An 18,833-nucleotide genomic window follows, 5' to 3' on the forward strand; every position below is an offset into this window, starting at 1 on the left:
TGTCCTAAGTTTAAAAAAACAAAAACAAACAGAGGTTCAGTTTATACTAGACACTTATCCTCTATGTGAACTAGGCACTAAAGGGGGATAATATACACACTTTGCCAGTGGGTTTCATAAGTATTTACTGTCAAGAGAGAAACACTGAAACTCAAGATTCCTGAATTAATTCTAGGAACTGCAAGGGAGGGTTCTCTAGAGGTTAGAGGCCCTTCTGTTTCCCCAGCACCCAACCAGCTAAGTTACCGCAGTATTGGAGAACTTCACAATTTCTAATGCATTTCTCCACATAATTGTGCTGTGAGTTAAGCAAGTCCTATTATGCCAGTTTTTTTCTACATGGGGAACTGAGGTCCATAGAAAGTCTGTGACAGAAGAGAACATTAAAGCTGGGTTTCCCAAATCCTAGGCTAGCACTAAGCACCAGACCCTGTCTCCTCCCTTCCATCTGAACCCTGACTCTGTCCCTCTCTCCCATTTTTACTTCTCCCCTTATGCTCCTATCTTCCCCTGTATCCATGTCTAGACACAACCAAATGTCCTTCCTTCCTTTCCCTCCATTCCTATCTACCACTCACAGATGTCTCCCTCCTCTGCTGTCCCCTTCCCACCCAAACACTGTATCCTGTTTCCCACCACTTTCCCCCCATTTCTGACAACCATCCCCCACCCCCACTCTGCTTCTGTTGACTTGAGCTACCAAACTCTAACAAGGTTCCCCTGACACGTGCAAAGTGAGATTTTTGAAACACTCATAACTTTGGCCAAATTTGGGTGTTCCCCCTGCCCCCCCAGGAATAGTAAACAACTGTTCCCTGATATAAAGGCCACCCTCTTACAAAATTTCAATTCCCTGATGCAGTCCTGGGGGTTCTAGAGATTTTCAAAGAAACAGCAATAAAAATATATAATATACAAGGAAGTATTTTCCTGAAATCTAGTTCTTACAAATGCCTGAATTGTGACACACCTTTTTTTTAACAACAACAACAAAATCAACTGAAAGCAGAAACCTCTGGCATGGAAAATGTCAGTTTGTTTAGTAAAGATTTACGCAATTGAAAAGAGGGTCTTATAATTAGAAGTTTCAGGCAACCTCAGCTTACATGCATCTATAACTAAGGTGTGCCAGCTATCATCTCTCTCTCTCTCTCTTACCACTTTATCCAGCTACAACAAACCCATTTGTACTACATATAAACCCCTATGTTAATGTATAATTACGGTTTCACATTTAAAATAAAAATAGTCAGGAAGAGGAGGAGGAGAAGAGAAGATCATGTTTTTATTGGCTTCTCTTTACTGTTCCCTAAGTGGTCGCCAACCAGGAGCCTCGGACAGGCAATCTTGACTGGCCTGGCCAAGAGGCTGTCAAGTACCAGCACTTCAGCTGCCCCTTTCCTCACTGCTACACATCTTCTGCACTTTGCCTTGGAGCTTTCCCTTCAGGAGCCTCCTGCTTTCTGTGCAGGGCAGGGGAGGGAGAGGAGGGTGCTGATGTCAAGGTGCCTCCTCGTCCATTCTGTATCCTAGCTCCATTTATCAGAGAGGGGGCACAAGAGTGGTTGGGATGGAGTTTTCTGGACACTCTTGGGAATGAGCCAGGGCCAGAGCAGGAGTGAGCCTGCCTTAGCCCCACTGCACCACCACATAGGAGCCACCCATGGTAAGCAGTGCCCAGCTGGAGCCCATTGATGCCTGTTCTAGATGTGATGGTGGTGAAATACCAGTGAACACCATTCCCTTCACTACCCCAGTTCTTCCAGTGCTCACCAGTGAAGATTCTCTAGCACCACGCAATGCTGGGAGATATTCCCAAAGAAGTCTCGGGTAGATAAGCCCTTTGACACAATCACCTGCATATTTTTGAGGAGCCTCCCTATGTTTGTTCCATTTCAATTTTTTTATACACAGTCAGTGATTTTGCAGAATTATTCTGCAGGGATATGGGGATTGGAGCATGAGCATCTGTGAGAGACAGAGAGAGAAGGAGGGAGGGAGATAGAGATCAAATATTTTTATTAGTTCGCTTACAATTGCTGTATCAACTTCCAGATGGGTTTCCTTAGATGTTATCTCTATTCTGTTTTAAAACAACTACGTATGCAGAGGAAAATATTTCCCCCTCCTCAACAGCCATATAAAAAATGTCAGTAAATTGGTATTCTAGAACAACATATATACAGATAGGTAGCAAAATATGTATCACGGGGTATGTCTACACTACAACGTTAATTCTAACTAACTTAGTTCGAATTAGTTAATTCGAACTGAGCTAATTCGAACTAACGGATCCAGACTAAAAAACTAGTTCAAATTAGCGTTTTGCTAATTCGAACTAGCACGTCCACGTTAAGTGGACCCTGAACCGGGCTTAAGGATGGCCGGAAGCAGTGCTGGCAGGGCATCAGAGGAGGACTTAGAGCGTGGAGATGGTGTCTCAGGCTAGCTGAGGGCTGTGCTTAAAGGGTCCCGACCCCCACCCCGGACAGACAGTTCTCAGGGGTGCCCCGCTTGCAAAGCAGTCCTGGCTTGGATTGCCCGGAGTACCCACACTGGGCACATCACAGCACTCGGCCATCAGCCTGGCTGCACTTGCCGCAGGCTGCCATCTGGGGAGAGGGGGCAATTGGGGGCCTGCAGGAGAACTTCAACCCCCAGAAGCCCGCAGAGCCAGCCCAGTCCTCCCCATAGGGGGCTCATGCCCCATTCCTTCCTCATCTCCTTCCACTTACCCTTCCCTAGCCCCTCTTCTTGATGTACAAAATAAAGATAACGTGTCTTCCAAAATGGAATCTGTCTTTATTGAACAAAACTGGGGGAGACTGGGAAAAGGAGGTGGGAGAGGGGAAGGCAACTAAAATGATCAGGGTTTGGGAACCGATGCCATATGAAGAGAGGCTAAAGAGACTGGGACTTTTCAGCTTAGAAAAGAGGAGACGGAGGGGGGACAGGATAGAGGTCTCTAAAAGCAGGAGTTGGGTGGAGACGGTGCATACAGAAAAGTTCTTCATTAGTTCCCATAGAGGACACCAAAGAAAAGGAATGGGGAGCAGGCTTAAAAGTAGAAACAGAAAGTTCTTCTTCACAAAGCAAAGAGTCAACTTGTGAAACTCCTTGCTGCAGGAGGCTGTGAAGGCTACAACTAGAACAGAGTTTAAAGGGACGTGAGATCAAGTCATGGAGGTTGGGTCCATGGAGTGGTATTAGCCAGGGGGTAGGAGTGGTGTCCCTGCCCAAGGTTTGTGGAAGGCTGGAGGGGGATGGCACAGACAAATGGCTTGGTCACTGTCTTCGGTCCATCCCCTCCAGGGTCCCTAGGGTTGGCCGCTGTCGGCAGACAGGCTACTGGGCTAGATGGACCTTTGGTCTGACCCAGGACGGCCATTGTATGCTCAGGGATCAGGGTCGGGGGTCTCAGTGGACCCCCTTGATTCTCTTGCACACCTGCTCCTGGGTGGCCAGTCTGGCAGCTCTCCTGCTCTAGACAGCCACTTTCCTGTGCCGAGTGCGGAGATCGTGGGTGAGGTCCACAATATCTGCACGAGCCCAGGCGGGTGCCCGCCTTTTGCGGTCCCGGGCAAGCTCCCGGGAGCCGCCAGCCTGGTCCCGGGAAGAGGGGGAGGGCTGGGGGGCATCGGGTGGGTGGCTCAATCCGTGCCAGGTGCAGGGTCTGCTGGCTGGGTGCTGGCAGGCTTGCACCTGGCATGGGCACCGTAGCCAGCCCGTGCCCCTTTAAGAGGTCCGGGACCGGGAGGGGGGCAGACGAGTTTCCCTGGTGTTGGCCAGAGTGGCCACCAGGGAAACCTGGGGAGGGCTAGCCTCCCACTAGTTCGAATTAAGGGGCTACACACCCCTTAATTCGAACTATCTAGTTCGAACTAGGCTTAATCCTCATGGAATGAGGTTTACCTAGTTCGAACTAAGCGCTCCGTTAGTTTGAATTAAATTCGAACTAATGGAGCGCTAGTGTAGCACCTATGAAAGTTAGTTCGAACTAACGTCCGTTAGTTCGAACTAACTTTGTAGTGTAGACATACCCACAGATGTAGGTTCCCAGCTGCAGTTCATGGAGCTCTTTGTGCTAATCTGCAGAGAGCTGTCAGATCACATAATACTGGTTCTTCCTAATTTCCATCTATTAAATGTCAGTAATATAGCTAAAGAATGAAATACTTTCCAGGTACAATATTATTTTTCCATGTAAGCAATTGCTACAGTTGCCCCAGGGATGTGTGTATGATTGCAGATGGAGAAAGAGGAGCTGTTCAGTTATATTGTGAATGGGATATTATAGTCTATGGCATAGTCTTTCATTTCTATTTGGACCACATAGTGAAAATGTTCGAGAACGGTCTGATCCAAGGGTCTATTTATACCATTAATAAATAAAAGCCGTTATCTAGTTTCCATTTTAAGGTGTGAGAATTCATTAACATAAAAGTTGCAATGACATGTGAAGAGCATCATGGTGAAAAAAAAATCAGCTTTATGGTGGCATACAACTGTGAAATATGTTACATTCTCCAAACAGTAAAGAAACCAAGAATACCTCATTAGAAGTATATTCCCAGCTACTGGTTGGAGCTTGATTATTTGAGCAATGACACAGTGACATCAATACAGTACCACAGCTTCTTGTAAAACAGAAAGTCACCGTGATACTTCCACCTGGATCAAGTACTTTGGCACAGGAACAAAACTGGTTGTTTCTGGTAAGTATTTTTATTCTTGATTGGTTTTTTTGTGGTAAATAAAATCAAAGGACAAAGAAGTAGCAAATGAATAACTATAAAACAAGGAATTTGCACATAAGCCATGTATTGTTCTTGATCTGTATACGGTTCATCCATAGAAAAAAATGGATTGCCTAAAGGGAGTGCTTGGTCCTAATGAGTAAAGTGAGTACAAAAGTAAAGGCTGGGATGTTTCCTGACTAGCTGTTAAGGATCAGGAAGGAGGGAAATGGAGCTTTACATTTAAAATACTGGGCCAAAATCATCTCTTGTGCAGCTCCTCTGAAAGAGTCCAAATGCCATTAATGTAAAAATTACAATCGTATCAATTTAGTAAGCGTGAGATTATTAGAAAGTGTATTTTATTGGTAGGGCTATGTCAGTGTTTGATGACTAATGGAGGAAAATTGTCTGAGATGAAACAATGTCTTCAGAGTGTCAGTAACTGGTTTTATGAAATTATTTTTTCCTCTTACGGATAATATTCCCTATCTACTATTTAAGCTCCAGAAACAGTCCAATCGATAATATAAGTCTGGGTTAACAATGTTCTGTAAATATAAACATATTTAAAATACATTGCTGAGGAACAAAGCCCTGTTTGGGATGATTTAGTTGGGGTTGGTCCTGCTTCAAGCAGATGGTTGGACTTGATGACCTCCTGAGGTCTCTTCCAACCCTAATTTTCTATTATTCTAACTTTGTAAGTCATATATTTTATAAACACCAGACATTAAGAGAGCATCAAATTGTAAAGAGAAGTCCAGAAATTGCGTTTTGTTCAGGTCACATAGGCAGAGCCAGAAACAAAAGCCAAATCTCTTGAAGTTCAGTCCAAATGCTTTGACCACTGGATGATCCTTCCGAGTCCAGACACATTTGAGATCATCAGACTAAATCCTGCTCAACCACTGAAATTAATGGAACTGCTTAGTGACCAGCACTTCACCCCAATCAATTTGCCATACAGTTATGTACATCAAGGAGCAGAAACCATTTTGGTAGCAAAAAGGCACAAGAATTTACAAAGTGCATTAACTCAGATTAATACTCACATAATGGCATGGGTGATAGCAAGTTTAGATTGTGGACCTTCTATTTAAAATATGAACTTCAGAATTTGAAATCAGTGAAATTCAAACCTTGCTGATTCGTTAGTTTTTGTAGAAGATGACAGTGCTGTGAGTATGGAATAAAGTACTTTGGCTCAGGCACCAAACTGGTGGTTGCAAGTAAGTTTCTCACAATGTTTTCAAAGCTAACGTTTACTCTCTGCATTTATTATGCTTTTTATCTAGGACAACAACAAGCTATTCACAAATTAAATGATTCCATTGAAGTTAATGGCAAAAGGATTTCACCAAATTCTAGTCCCTCTAATTCAGAAAGAGCCAGTTACACTTCATTGAGAACAATGTAAAATGTTTGGAGATCTTGTTTAGCCTGGGAAGACTGTGAGAAGATTATGGAAAACTATTCAGAAACTGAACTAACCCTATTGCTAGCTGTAAAGGTGAAATGTAGAATTTGTGTTTTCATACTAAATTGCATATTTAGCACCCAGGCCTGAGAGGTGTTGAGCTCCTTCAATGTTCATTAATTTAAAGGGGAGTTGAGTTTGCTCAGCATTTGCAGCATGTAGCCCTTAGAAATCATTAAGGAGTATATTTATAGTAACAATAAATTGCTGCAGTTGTGTTTTCTTTCCTAATAAAGAAGGCATTTCAAGCATGTTTCTATTCCCACATTATATCATATGGAAATTTTATCAGTGGCATTTATGTGCCTGATATCCAATGAAACTCAGTGATAGATAAATACCTTTTATGCCTTTGGAAATATCTTCCCAAAGTTTTCTCGTTATTTTATGCATACTGTCTTATTTGCAATTTTATTGTAATGTCTAGAAGCAATTTAAAAAGCAAAACTGATTTATTTTAAAACAACCAGTTTTTGTCAGTTCATCAACAAAAAGATACTGGCTCTCTATTTTTGCAAAGGATGTGTTCACAGTGATACTTCTAGTGGTGTTTACATCAAAGTATTTGGCTCTGGCACCAAGCTCATCGTTACAAGTAAGTTCTGTGATAATTACAGTAATGCAAGGATGAAGAGGCTTATGTGATCATAGGAAAGCTTTTTTATCATAGGTAAGGTCAACAATTGTGAGTTAATTTTGTGAAGTACTGGGCATTTACGGTGAGGTGCTAGAAACCATCAATTCCTGCAGACTTCAATGGTAGTCAAGGGTTGTCAGCACCTTGCAGGATCTGACCTTGAAAACATCAATTTTGATATCCCAGCCCAAACTTGATAGATAGAAAGTCGATTTTTTTTCAAGTTAATGAATATGTCTAAAGATTGGCTATGGAATGTCATTTTACAAAGGATGTGCAGCCTTAAGGATGTTGGTCCTTAGTCCAGTTACTAAAATTAGTATTAGTTTTTATATTACTCTGATTCTTTACCTACATTTAATAAATGTGATTAAAATTAAACAATGGTGAAATAAATAACAATGTCATGCTTCTCAGTTAAAACAAAAGAAGCAACCTCTGGAGTAGTCAGTATCTTCATAGCTGAATTTTTCTTCTTCCCACTGTGAGAGTGAAAGAATTTGTGTCTACAGATGACTGTCATGTGTGAAGTACTCTGATAGTGGGAGCAAACTGGTGGTTGCAAGTATTCTTAACAGTGTTTAACAATATATTCTTGGGGCCTGAGTCTTTTTTGCCCTGCTCGTGTAAACCCATTTACACTCATGCAAAGTTGATGAGAAATGCTACCATTCCAATTAGGTAACATGCTACACCTAATTTGCACTGTTATAAAAGACTACACAAGTACAGTACAAACAAAAATCAGATCCTTATTTTCCCAAATCATACTATGCACTTTTATGCAAATCAGCTAGAACTGTCAGTCTATTTTAAATCTTAATTCACAATCAAGTTTCCTTTAGTACCCAATACCTCTCAGCTAAAGGTAAATATTTGTAATGCTGCCTATTAAAATGATAACACTATTGTCGTTAATTCTAAACATATCAGATAAGGATAAGCAAGTTTCTTTAAGTGAATATTCTGTTATATTAATAATGTAATACAATTTATTTAGCATTACAGTTTACAACTGACAGTTTTCCTACGTCAGCTTAATTGTATAAAATCCTGCATTCTTTGCATTGGAAAAATTCCGATAGATTTACTAGATATTTTGCCTGTGTAACAGATATGTTCTGTGGTAATTATAGTAATGCAAAGATAAAGAGGCTGATTGTAATCATAGAAAGTTTTTTTATCATGGGTAAAGTTAACAATTGTAAGCATGATCTGGTAAGGTACTGGACACCTACTATGAGGTGCTGAACAACAGCAATTGCTTTAGATTTCAGTGCCGGTTAGGGCTGTTAATAATAAGGTCTGATCTGAAATGCATGAACTTCTAAATTGCAGAGCAAAACTGCCATTTTTATTGATAGAGTTAATGAATATTTCCAAAGATCAGCTGTTTCAGGGCATTTTTCAGAGGATGTGTCACCATAAGCATGTTAACTTTGATTTTACTCAAATTCTTTAATTAAAATTCATAAACATGCATAAAATTAATCAACTGTGAAATAAGTAAAAACAACATGCATCTCAGTTAAAGAAAAGAAGCTATCTCTGCAGTAGTCAGTATCTTGATAGCTGAATTCTTAGAGATACACCAAAGAGAGTAAAAGAATTTGGCCTTATAAATTGTCATCATGTGTTAAGTATCTTTGGCATTTTGGGCAAAGTAGTGGTAGCTAGTATTCTTAACAATGTTTAACAATATATGCTTGGGGCTTGAGTCTTCTTTGCCCTGCTCCTGTGAAGCCATTTACACTCATGCAGAGTTGAAGGGAAATGCTACCATTCTGGTTAAGTAGCATGTTACACCAAATTTGCATTTGAATAAATGACTGTACAAACATAGGAAAGGAAAATCAAATCCTTATTTTCCTGGAATCATGCTATGCGAATTTATATAAATCAGCTTGAACTGTCAGTCTATTGTAAACCTCAGGTCACATTAAGTTTCCCTTAGGTGCCACTACCTCCTACCTAAAGATACATATTTGTGATACTGGTTATTAAAATGAATATACTATCATCATTAATTCTAAACATAGCAGAACAGAATCAGTATGTCACATCAAGCGAATATTCTCTGGTATTAGGAATGCATATACAATTTAGTTAGCATTATACTTTACAAATCCTCTTACCTACATAAAATCCTGCACACTTTAATGGACCAACCTCTCAGAGATTTACTGGATTTTTTGCCATATGTAAGGAATGGAGAAGCAAGCTTGTGATATGTGTAGTTTATTTATTACAGCCTGAAAACCTAGGATTGCTTCTTTGATTTATTAATGCATTAAAACTATAGACTACAGGTACAAAAAAATACTCTTCTCAAAGAGAAATCTGAAATATTGATAAGCAAGTTTCTCCTAAGAAAAAAAAGACCAAAGATAATGGAGACATTCAAACTTAAGCATAATTCTAAGGAAAGTCACTAGGAATTGTGGCATTTTCTGTCAGGGCAGAATTTGACAGTAGAATTATGAGAGCCAGGGGGATTTCCATTCTAAGTAGATGATTCCACAGAACTCATTAGCATTGCTGTCCTTGGGGTCAGGATTTTACCCATGTTGTATGACCACACTTCGCAGGGAAATATAATTCACAAGTACATCAAACAAGCAGAAATGGCTTTAAAGGTCAGATAGTGTTAGCTGTCCTAATTTTCTTTCACTAGTTATTCCTCTTTTTAAACTGTCTTGACCCCATTCATTTAAACGGAGTTACTCCAGACTGACCCCCGTGTAAATGAAAGCTGGGTCAGCACCTACCAAAGTTTTTCAGAATTCCTGCTGAGTGGAGTAGATGAGAAAACAAATTTGGAAACAGAACCAAGCTTACAGATGTCAATGAGCAAGATATAGGAATAAGTGTGTCCAATAAAGTGCATCTAGTTATCACTAGGGTTCCATGTCTGTCATGGAAGGTGCAGAACTCGTGGATTCTGTGTCTATCTGTGACCTCCCTACTTCTGCAGTGGCCAGTGTGGCTGATCCCAAGCAGCTGGCCAAGCCACTTAAATCTCAAGTCTACTATATTAAGGTGATTCTATGAACTTCTGTCCTGTTCATAATTGCATATAAATAATATGAAGCTTTATGGGCCAGATCTTCAGTGGAGCCCCTCTGATTTCCAGTAACTAAAGATCTGGCCTATGAGTTTTTGCAAAGCACCTGAATACAGTGAGAACAATGATATCAAAGTCTTCGGCTCTGGCACAAAGCTCATTCTTTCAAATAAGTTCTATATTAGCATAGAGAAAACGTTTCTTATGATAATAGAATGCAGAATGCAATTTATTCAAAAAGGATAACAATGGAAAATGTGATATGCAATCTACAGGAGAATGAAAGAATGCCTTTACTATCTAACTATGAAGATAATGTAGATAATTCAGTATAAAACAGAGGAATGATCACCCTGACTATGAATGATTGACACAATTTTTTTGGCTCACCCTGGGTCAAAACTGGACTCTTGTTTTCTTTGTAGGATCAGTGCCCCGGACAAGCAGAACATCCACATTTCTGTCCAGTGTGGGGAGGGGATAAGCCACAGAGCACTAGGGACCAGAGGTAGAGAAGAGTGAGGGCATGGAATAGCCAATGGGTCTGTGACCAAAGAGATCAACTGGCCAAAATCCTGAACACCATTTCATTAGGTCACATCAATTCATTAGGTCTCAGAAATTATGAGTCCAACATTATATCTCAAATGTCAAACAGATCCCCTTCTCAGTGAAATGAAGGATGTTTATATACAATTTAAAAGCTACCCAATTAATATTAATACACAGCATTTGAAAATGTCAGTGTAATCTCACCTTGACAAATAATTATAATTGTCTCCATTTTGGATTGAATTAAATGGCTCTCAATTCTGCATAAATTGCAATAATATAGGCATAATGGCGTACTCTGTCAAATTCAGTTTAATAATTTATCTGAATGCAAGAATTCTTACACTGGCTAAATTTTTATGAATGTAATAATTTATTAACACTCATGACAGTGTAATCATAAATAACAGGCTAACAACAGACAAATGTAGTAATAAAGCTTTACCTCGTGGGTGTAATGTGCATGGATTTTGTTCTCAAATAGTACCCCAGTATTATTTACTTATGTTTACCCATAAGTGGTATGCAGATTGGAAACACACACAATAAATAGTCTCAGAGGGGTAGCCGTGTTGCAAAAACAATAAGGAGTTCTTGACACGTTAGAGATTTATTAGGGCATGAGAACATAAAATTATTAGCAGGGAGTTGCTTACAACTTAATCTTTTACGTTGCAATCCTTACTTTTGCGAACTTCCCATTGATACTAAAGGGAATTTCTTTTGAGAAAGGAGGGAAGTCGAAGGGGCCGGAGCCAATTGCCTTCTTAAAAAAGAAAAATGATACATCATATAATAAACACATCTTAACTACAACACACCTACTTGTTCAAAATTCCACTTATATAGGCTGAAATCATTTCCAAAAAGGAATCTCCACCAGTTTTGACATGAGTGGGACTATTCAGTGCATAATGTTAAGCACATGAGTAAGACTTTGTGGGATCAGAGCTATAATATTTATTATTTATTAAAAACACTACAAACTTCCGTTTCTTCTTTGTGATGCATGTTTATAACATGAGGATCTTTCTTCTTTCTGCAAAGAGTATTTCTTTGACAGTTGGCTGGGATGGGAACCTGATTTTCAGGGATGTATCCCACAGTAACAAATGGGGACAGAGATTAGCTGCCATAACAGGGTTGAGAACCTGTTCACTTCTTGTGATAATAGTAAATTCTATATACTGTTTTTAAAAAGTATCATTTACTGTCAGTCATATGAAACACGCAGAAGGATAATGATTTGTGTAGGGAATTTTCTTTTTTGTTGGCCTAACTCAATATTTATTATTTCATCTCCTTACGCAAACTCAGGGATGAAATAATATTTTCATCCTTTCAGAACAATTTTTAATTAAAATATTTTGGTTCTGTTATATCCAATCCTACAGCAGTCAGCAATTTTTTAAAATTTCATGAAGTGACAATTTTTTTTAATCACCTTTTCTTGTGTAACAAATTCAATACTGTGGCAGAATCTTTCCAAACTACTGCTGGAGATATAGCAGAACTTCACTTTGCTAATCCACTTGAGGATTTGGACACATGCAGTAACCTCCCTTCTGTTCCTCAGCAAACATTAGGTAGCTGAGTTCTGTTGAAAATCCCATTATTAGTAATGCTTCATAATCAAGATTTTCAGAAGCAGTTGCCTAAAGTTACACCTTTAACTATTTCTTTGGGCATTTTTAAGGGACTTGGTTGGTGGAAGTGTTGAGCATTATGCGTAACACTTCATATTATTTGTCTTGCACAAAAAATTCATTTCAGGATGCATAATCCTTGACAATTTCTTAATTAATATTTTTAATGGAGTGATACATGTGTATGTATTTTGTGTACTTTCCCAAAATGGTATTCTGCAACAGCGCCCTCTGATGTGCTAGCAAGTGAGTCCTCTACATAGGTTACTTGGTATGTTGTTTAATGTGATCCATTAATGAAAAATATTGTCAGCGAAGGTTACATTTCACAAGGTGGACAAGAGTTAAAGTTTACTTTTCTCACTTGTTTAAAAAGTGCTTATCAAGGTTCCAAAATAATATGAGTGGTGAGTTTAGGACAAATGGAATCTCTTGATAAAATATTAGAGTGGTTTTTCAAAAGAGGCCTCTTAATATAGTGATAGAAATGTAGCCGTGCTCCCTTCTACAGCCCCCTTCTGTTCTGAAATGTCCTTTGTCCTTTTCATATGTGTTCATTTTTTTAATTGTATCCTTTGGTATATATGGTTGTGACCATTTTCTTCCACTATTTGATCTGAGAAAGTGGGTCGGGCCATGAAAGCTCATCATCTAATAAACCGTGTTGTCAGTCTATAAAGTGCTACATAGTCCTGTATTTTGTTTCAGCCTCTTTATGGCTACGTCTACATTGCCATCCCTTTCTGGAAAAGAGATGCTAATGTGACGAGTCGGAATTGCAAATCCGCGGGGGATTTAAATATCTCCCGCGGCATTTGCATTTACATGGCTGCCACTTTTTTCCGGCTTAGGGATAAGCCAGAGAAAAGCGCCAGTCTAGACGCGATTCTCCGGAAAATAAGCCCTTTTCTACTTGAAAGTAGGAATAAGAAATCCTCCGGAAAAGGGCTTATTTTCCGGAGAATCACGTCTAAACTGGCGCTTTTCTCCGGCTTATCCCCAAGCCGGAAAAAAGTGGCAACCATGTAAATGCAAATGCCACGGGGGATATTGAAATCCCCCGCGGATTTGCAATTACGAAGTGTCTAATCTGCATCCCTTTTCCGGAAAAGGGGTGCAGTGTAGACACAGCCAATATGTTTGTGGAATCTTTAATATCCTGTGGTGCAGGTATCTATACACTGGAATAAACATCACATGGCACCAAATCTCAGAGCCTGGCTGAATTAACTCAGGTTTGTGAGTCTCAGGCTTTGGTGCGAAATACTGCACTGTAGACATTCAGGCTTTAACTGGAGTCTCGGCTCATAGACCACCTCTGTTATTGGCTTTCTGAGCTGATAATACAGCTTGTGCCTAACCATTTATACAAGCAACTTTTAGCCCAGCTCCACAGCCTTGCAAATCAGAACCAGAGGACTTGAGGCACACATGGTTCTCCTGTGAGTCTTTTATTGTTGTATAGATGTACCCTTCCTCTCATTATAATGGTGTCTTTTACATATAAGTTTTGATTAAATAATGGGAAAATTTTCAATGTCACCCATGTTTTGAAATAAACCACAACATAATGCTGTACTTACCGTTAATTTTAAAAAGTCTTCAATATATATTGAGTTTGGAAGACAAATTAGTAGACACTATCACTGATTCTTCTCTTTCATAGAAACGTGTGTTCAATTCAAGCAATGAAGCAGCATGAAAAAACAAAAAACATTCAAAAAATGAAGTTGCCTTTCTCTAAATCTACTTTCAAATCTGTGGATTCTATATTGTTTCAAAAGTGTAAAATGAAATTCTCAATTTACTTAATGACTAATCATTTCATTTCTCTCTCTAAAATGAATCCAGACACAAAAGCAAAACTTAATCCTCAGAAGGTCCAGATCCTGTCTCCTACGACACAAGATGGGAATGGAACATACGTATGCCTCTTTGAGGATTTTTTCCCAAATGTTATTAACGTGACTTGGGAAGGCCCGGATGCAGATAAAAATGCAATACGTGGTGAAATTTGGCCCTCTGGTGACGATCAAAACTCATACTCAATGAGTAGCTGGCTGACTATCGATGATCCTGACCAGATGTATAACTGCACATATAAACATGAAAGCGGAAAAGATTCTGTTCCTCTCCAATCCCAAGGTATATGCTCTATATTTAAAATAGTTCTCTGTTTAGTAGATTCATTGTTTCTTTACAACTCACCGATAAAATGCATTATTGTTCCTAAAAAGGACACACATTTTTCTCTAGTGGTATATTACATCTCTCCATCATTCGGCTCTCACTAAAGCTTGCATTTCCATCATATACTCGGTTTTGGCTTCTTTCTACCAGTTTAAAATCTTCCTCTAATGAACAAAAATGTTGGCTGAGATCCTAAGTTTGGGTAAATGAACCCAATTCTAATGAAGGCAATTGAGACTGTAGATTCAGACCAGCCAAACTCCTGGTTTTCAGTGTTTGATATCAACAAGTGCTACATATTGCAACAAAAGTAACAACACACACACGACATCTAAAGTGTTAAAATGGACTGGAATAATTACACAAACCGAAATAAAAAAGATAATGCAAGAGAAAGAGAAATGTATGTTGAGAAGTAATTTCTGTCTAATTTAGCTTTGCAAGAACAAAACCTTTTCCATGTTTATGATTGAATAGGTATTTCTCCAACTTCTATTTGCATATAACTAGACTCTCACCTGGTGTATATTAGCAAAGAACTGTTGAAATGAACAGGGCCAAGCCAATTGATACTATCTCAGAATCTGGCCTATGTGCCTTACATTTCAGTTCTCAAAGTACCATCAGATAAAAGAAATGTTAAGGTAATGTAATGATTGGCAATGTGCACTTTACCTCCATGTCTCTCAGACTGGAGGTAACTAACAATAACACACACAAATTTATTTTTTCATATTCAATGGGGAAAAACAGGGTCATCTCCCTCTTGCACATCCAAAATGCCTAAGAGATGAGGTTTGGACTGTATGCTCATCTGGATTATTTTCTTCTGCCCCTTACATAGCTATTAACCTATAATACCATTATCCTAAGTACCAACAATCCCAGGCTCCATCAGGCTAGACAATCAGGTGGCCAGGTTTTAATTGGCCGAGTATAAATACATGTTGTCGAAGAGCAAACACAACTGAGTAATTTGGTTGGACAAAATGCATCCAGCCTTATGCAAACAGAAGTTTGCGTGCACAGCGAGCGACATGTCGAGAACCTGCAATCAGATCTGCTAGTCCAAACCCCTACACCCACACAAATACTAACAACTTCAAATGAGCTCCTTTCAGGGACAACATCTCCAACTAAATGAATAGAAAGGCATACAACTACTCATGGAGAGCATTTGTGGGGGGGTTTCCTTATTTATATCTACAAGGTTTTGCCCAATCAATAACCTGCTACTGAGTATATGTGTGAATGGAATTTGACTCCCTCCTCATTTGTTTAAAAAAGTAATTTTTTACATTTGAGGAACTGTAGTTACAGAATTTTTAAACATCCTCGTCTTTGAACTTCTATCAAACTTCTTTTGCTAATTTTCTACAGCACCTAATGCTCCGGACAACCAGATAGTGCCTTGCGTCAACAGAGTTGAGAACGGCACCACGCTTTCCACAGGTAATTGTGTCCAATTCTCATTTTCTCTACAGGAAGATTTAGAACAAACTTGGGCACCCAAGTCTGAATATTGGGCCGTAAAATCATGTCAAACACCCTATTAGAAGCTCTCAGTGCCAGAGTCACTAGCATCCTGCCTACTCCTTAGCAGATGTCAGAGAAGACAGCACTGAAATGGCTTCTTTGCTTCTCTCCACTTTGCTCTCTGGAAAGGGATGATCAGATCATAAAGGACACAATCAGATATAGATTTATGCCCACTCTGATTTGCTGGTATAATTACTACAATCAAATACCATACATAACTTATTGGATCATACCCAAAGCTTCATATTGTTTTTATTTCAGTCTATAGAATATGTACCTTTAACCAGTTGTTGTTGTGTTTTGTGCAGATTATGATTTTACAGAGAGTTTAACGCACACAACTGCATATTTCGTATACATCCTCCTTCTCCTGAAAAGCACCATGTACTACGTCATTGTACTCTTCTTCATGTACAGAATGAAAAGTTCAAGCAAACGCCATGGAAAGAAACCCTGAACTTCTCCTTCGGCCTTCCAGCCTCAACATGTGTGTCTGAAAGTTACTTTGTTTTGCCATAAACCATTTCACATGAAACACCTTGCTCCACATATTAAGATATGCTTTGACTTTGAGTTTGTTGGTTATTTCTTTAATGATAGCATAAGAAGGCTTCTTCTCGTTGGGGCCTAACAGTTTTACAGTTGTCCATTTTTATCATTTTAATTTTGCACCTATTGAATTTCCTAGATTATATTCCTTGGTTTCAGTGGGAATTCTGCCTCACAAAGCGGGGCAGGATCCATCTCTTAGGCTCCTCTACTGCAAAAACATTTGTGCACATAAAGAACATTTTGGATCTGGGCAGCCCAACAGCATGCAGTAAAGTCTGTGTGAAAACTCGGCCCCATACATATTTGCAGGAATGGAGTCCTAATCTGTAACTTAAAAGAATTTCTCATTTCATAGCTACTGATTTCATGTATTTGCTTTATAAAATAAAAACAGGCTTCTGACTATTTTACTTGTAATATTAATGAATTTTAAATGAAATTCATCATTGCAGAATTCTATCCAGTTTATTGATTTAAAGGAAATCAACTCTAGAAACTACAAGGCCTTTTTCACATAGTATCTAAACACATGGCAATCTCTAATGCATTTATCCACAGACCACCACTGTGAAGTAAGGAAGTACTATTGGTCCCGTACTGCAGATAGGGAAGTGTTGGCTATAGAGACTAAGGCCTGGTCCACACTCTAGTGGACGATCAAATTAAGACATGCAACTCAGGTATGTTAATTTCATACCTGGAGTTGACATATTTTAAATTGAATTTCTGCGCTATCCACACAGCGAAAAGCTGACAGGAGCAAATGTCGTTAGACCTGCTAAATCCAACACAGAAAGATCTAATGTGGCAGCTTCAATCTTCCATGTAGTGCAGATATGCCCTTAGTGACTTGCCCAAAGCCGCACAGAAAGCCTATGGTACAAGAGAATTAAATCCAAGGCCAGCACTGAGATCTAAACCATCACTCCTCTCTTTAACCCTAATCCTGTCTCTGTCCCCCCTCTCCCTTATCCACCTCTCCCCATCAGCTTCTATCCTCCCCATATCTTCTGCTGCATTCCCTTCTGCTCCTATCCTTCCCCTATCCATGCCTGCATATTTCCCTCTGGTCCTCCCTCTAGTCCTATCACCTCCAGTCCATTTTTTCTCTGTTGTCCCACCTCCCACACTCTTTCCTTTGTGTCACTGTGTCACCCACTTCTGTCAACCATCCCCATTCCCTCCTACACACACATATTCTTTAACTCCCACTTTGGTAACTGCCCCTGTCTCTCCTTGCGTCCCGCCCCCCTCCCTCCCACACACACACACACACACACACACACACTGTGTTCTTAGTTAGGCTGCTTCCTCCTTCTCCTCCTCCTCCTCGCAGCCAGCAGGAGGCGGGGAAGCATTGAGAAGATAGAAGAGAGAAGGTCTCTGCTCTCACATCTGATGCCATAGTGGCCTGCAGCAGCAGCAGCGCTGCCCACCACAACACTTGAGGTTTTGGCAAAGATGTACAAAAAAATTGCCCCCCAAAATTGCTGAGGCTGGTGACACTGTTCCTCTTACACTCCGCCTTCCCTGCGAAGTCACATGGTGTCGCTCTTCACTCCCATCACCCTAGTGCACGTGTCCTAATATTGCATGTGGCTAACGGGGGCTGTTGCAGAGGAAGGGGCAGCTGAGCTCAATGTATAGACAGGCCACCTCCCTGGTCCCCATCCCTGTTCTGCTTTCTCCTCCCCTCATCTCACCCATTCCCCAAGAAATCACTCAGACCACTCCTGTTCCCGGCCTCCTCTGTCAAGCACGCTACTTCCCTGCTACATCCCAGAACATCCCCAGCACCACAAAACAGCACCAGCGAGCGACAGGCTCTGGTGGGAGGTTTGCAGAGAGTTGAGCTTGTCGGCTAGTGGGTGCTGAGCACTGAGTCATTTTACCCTGTGGGTCCTCCAGCCCTAGAGTCAGTGTTGTTCCCAGCTCCTCCTATTCCTCCCAAGGCTTTGGCCCTGAGTTGCATCCCCACAGCCCTGGAGGGCACCACCCAAGCTGAGGTGGAGGGTGCTCCCCACAGCTGCCCGGGCCCTCTGGTAGCTCTAACTCCTGGCCAGCTCCTGGGTTGCTAGAGAGAGGTGCGACAACGTATTTATTCTATGAGACTTCCTACCATTACACTGAGTTCAGTAAAACCACCTAAAGGCCAGAAACTCCATCAGTGCCAGTGCTGCCATGGTTATTATGGTGTCACTTCATCCTGCTCATCTAGAAACCATCTAGAAGACATGGTGTAGAATGTCTGTGGCTGTGATTCAGCTCGCTACATCGGTTCTCCCCATGCTCACCACTGAAGATTCACCAGCACCATTGCCATCATGGCAGATTGTCCCAAAAATGTCTTGGATAGACAGTTGACACAACCACCTGTGTGACCACATTCTTGTACCCACTGTCAGTTATTTCCCAGAATTATTCTGCAGGAGAGTGA

At 40.4% G+C, this 18,833-nt stretch overlaps 1 protein-coding gene across 1 annotated transcript in view; it reads left to right on the top strand.

Annotated features, from left to right (window-relative positions):
- Positions 1–18,833, top strand: part of LOC102448091 (uncharacterized) — a 57,241-nt gene that overhangs the window by 15,380 nt on the left and 23,028 nt on the right. Inside the window, exons 5-8 of the mRNA XM_075919831.1 lie at positions 6,659–6,811; positions 13,967–14,260; positions 15,686–15,757; positions 16,153–16,300. Coding sequence (XP_075775946.1) covers positions 6,659–6,811; positions 13,967–14,260; positions 15,686–15,757; positions 16,153–16,300 — 667 coding nt within the window. The remainder of the gene's footprint in view (positions 1–6,658; positions 6,812–13,966; positions 14,261–15,685; positions 15,758–16,152; positions 16,301–18,833) is intronic.

The sequence above is a fragment of the Pelodiscus sinensis genome, chromosome 2, assembly GCF_049634645.1.
Source record: "Pelodiscus sinensis isolate JC-2024 chromosome 2, ASM4963464v1, whole genome shotgun sequence".
Lineage (NCBI taxonomy): Eukaryota > Metazoa > Chordata > Testudines > Trionychidae > Pelodiscus > Pelodiscus sinensis.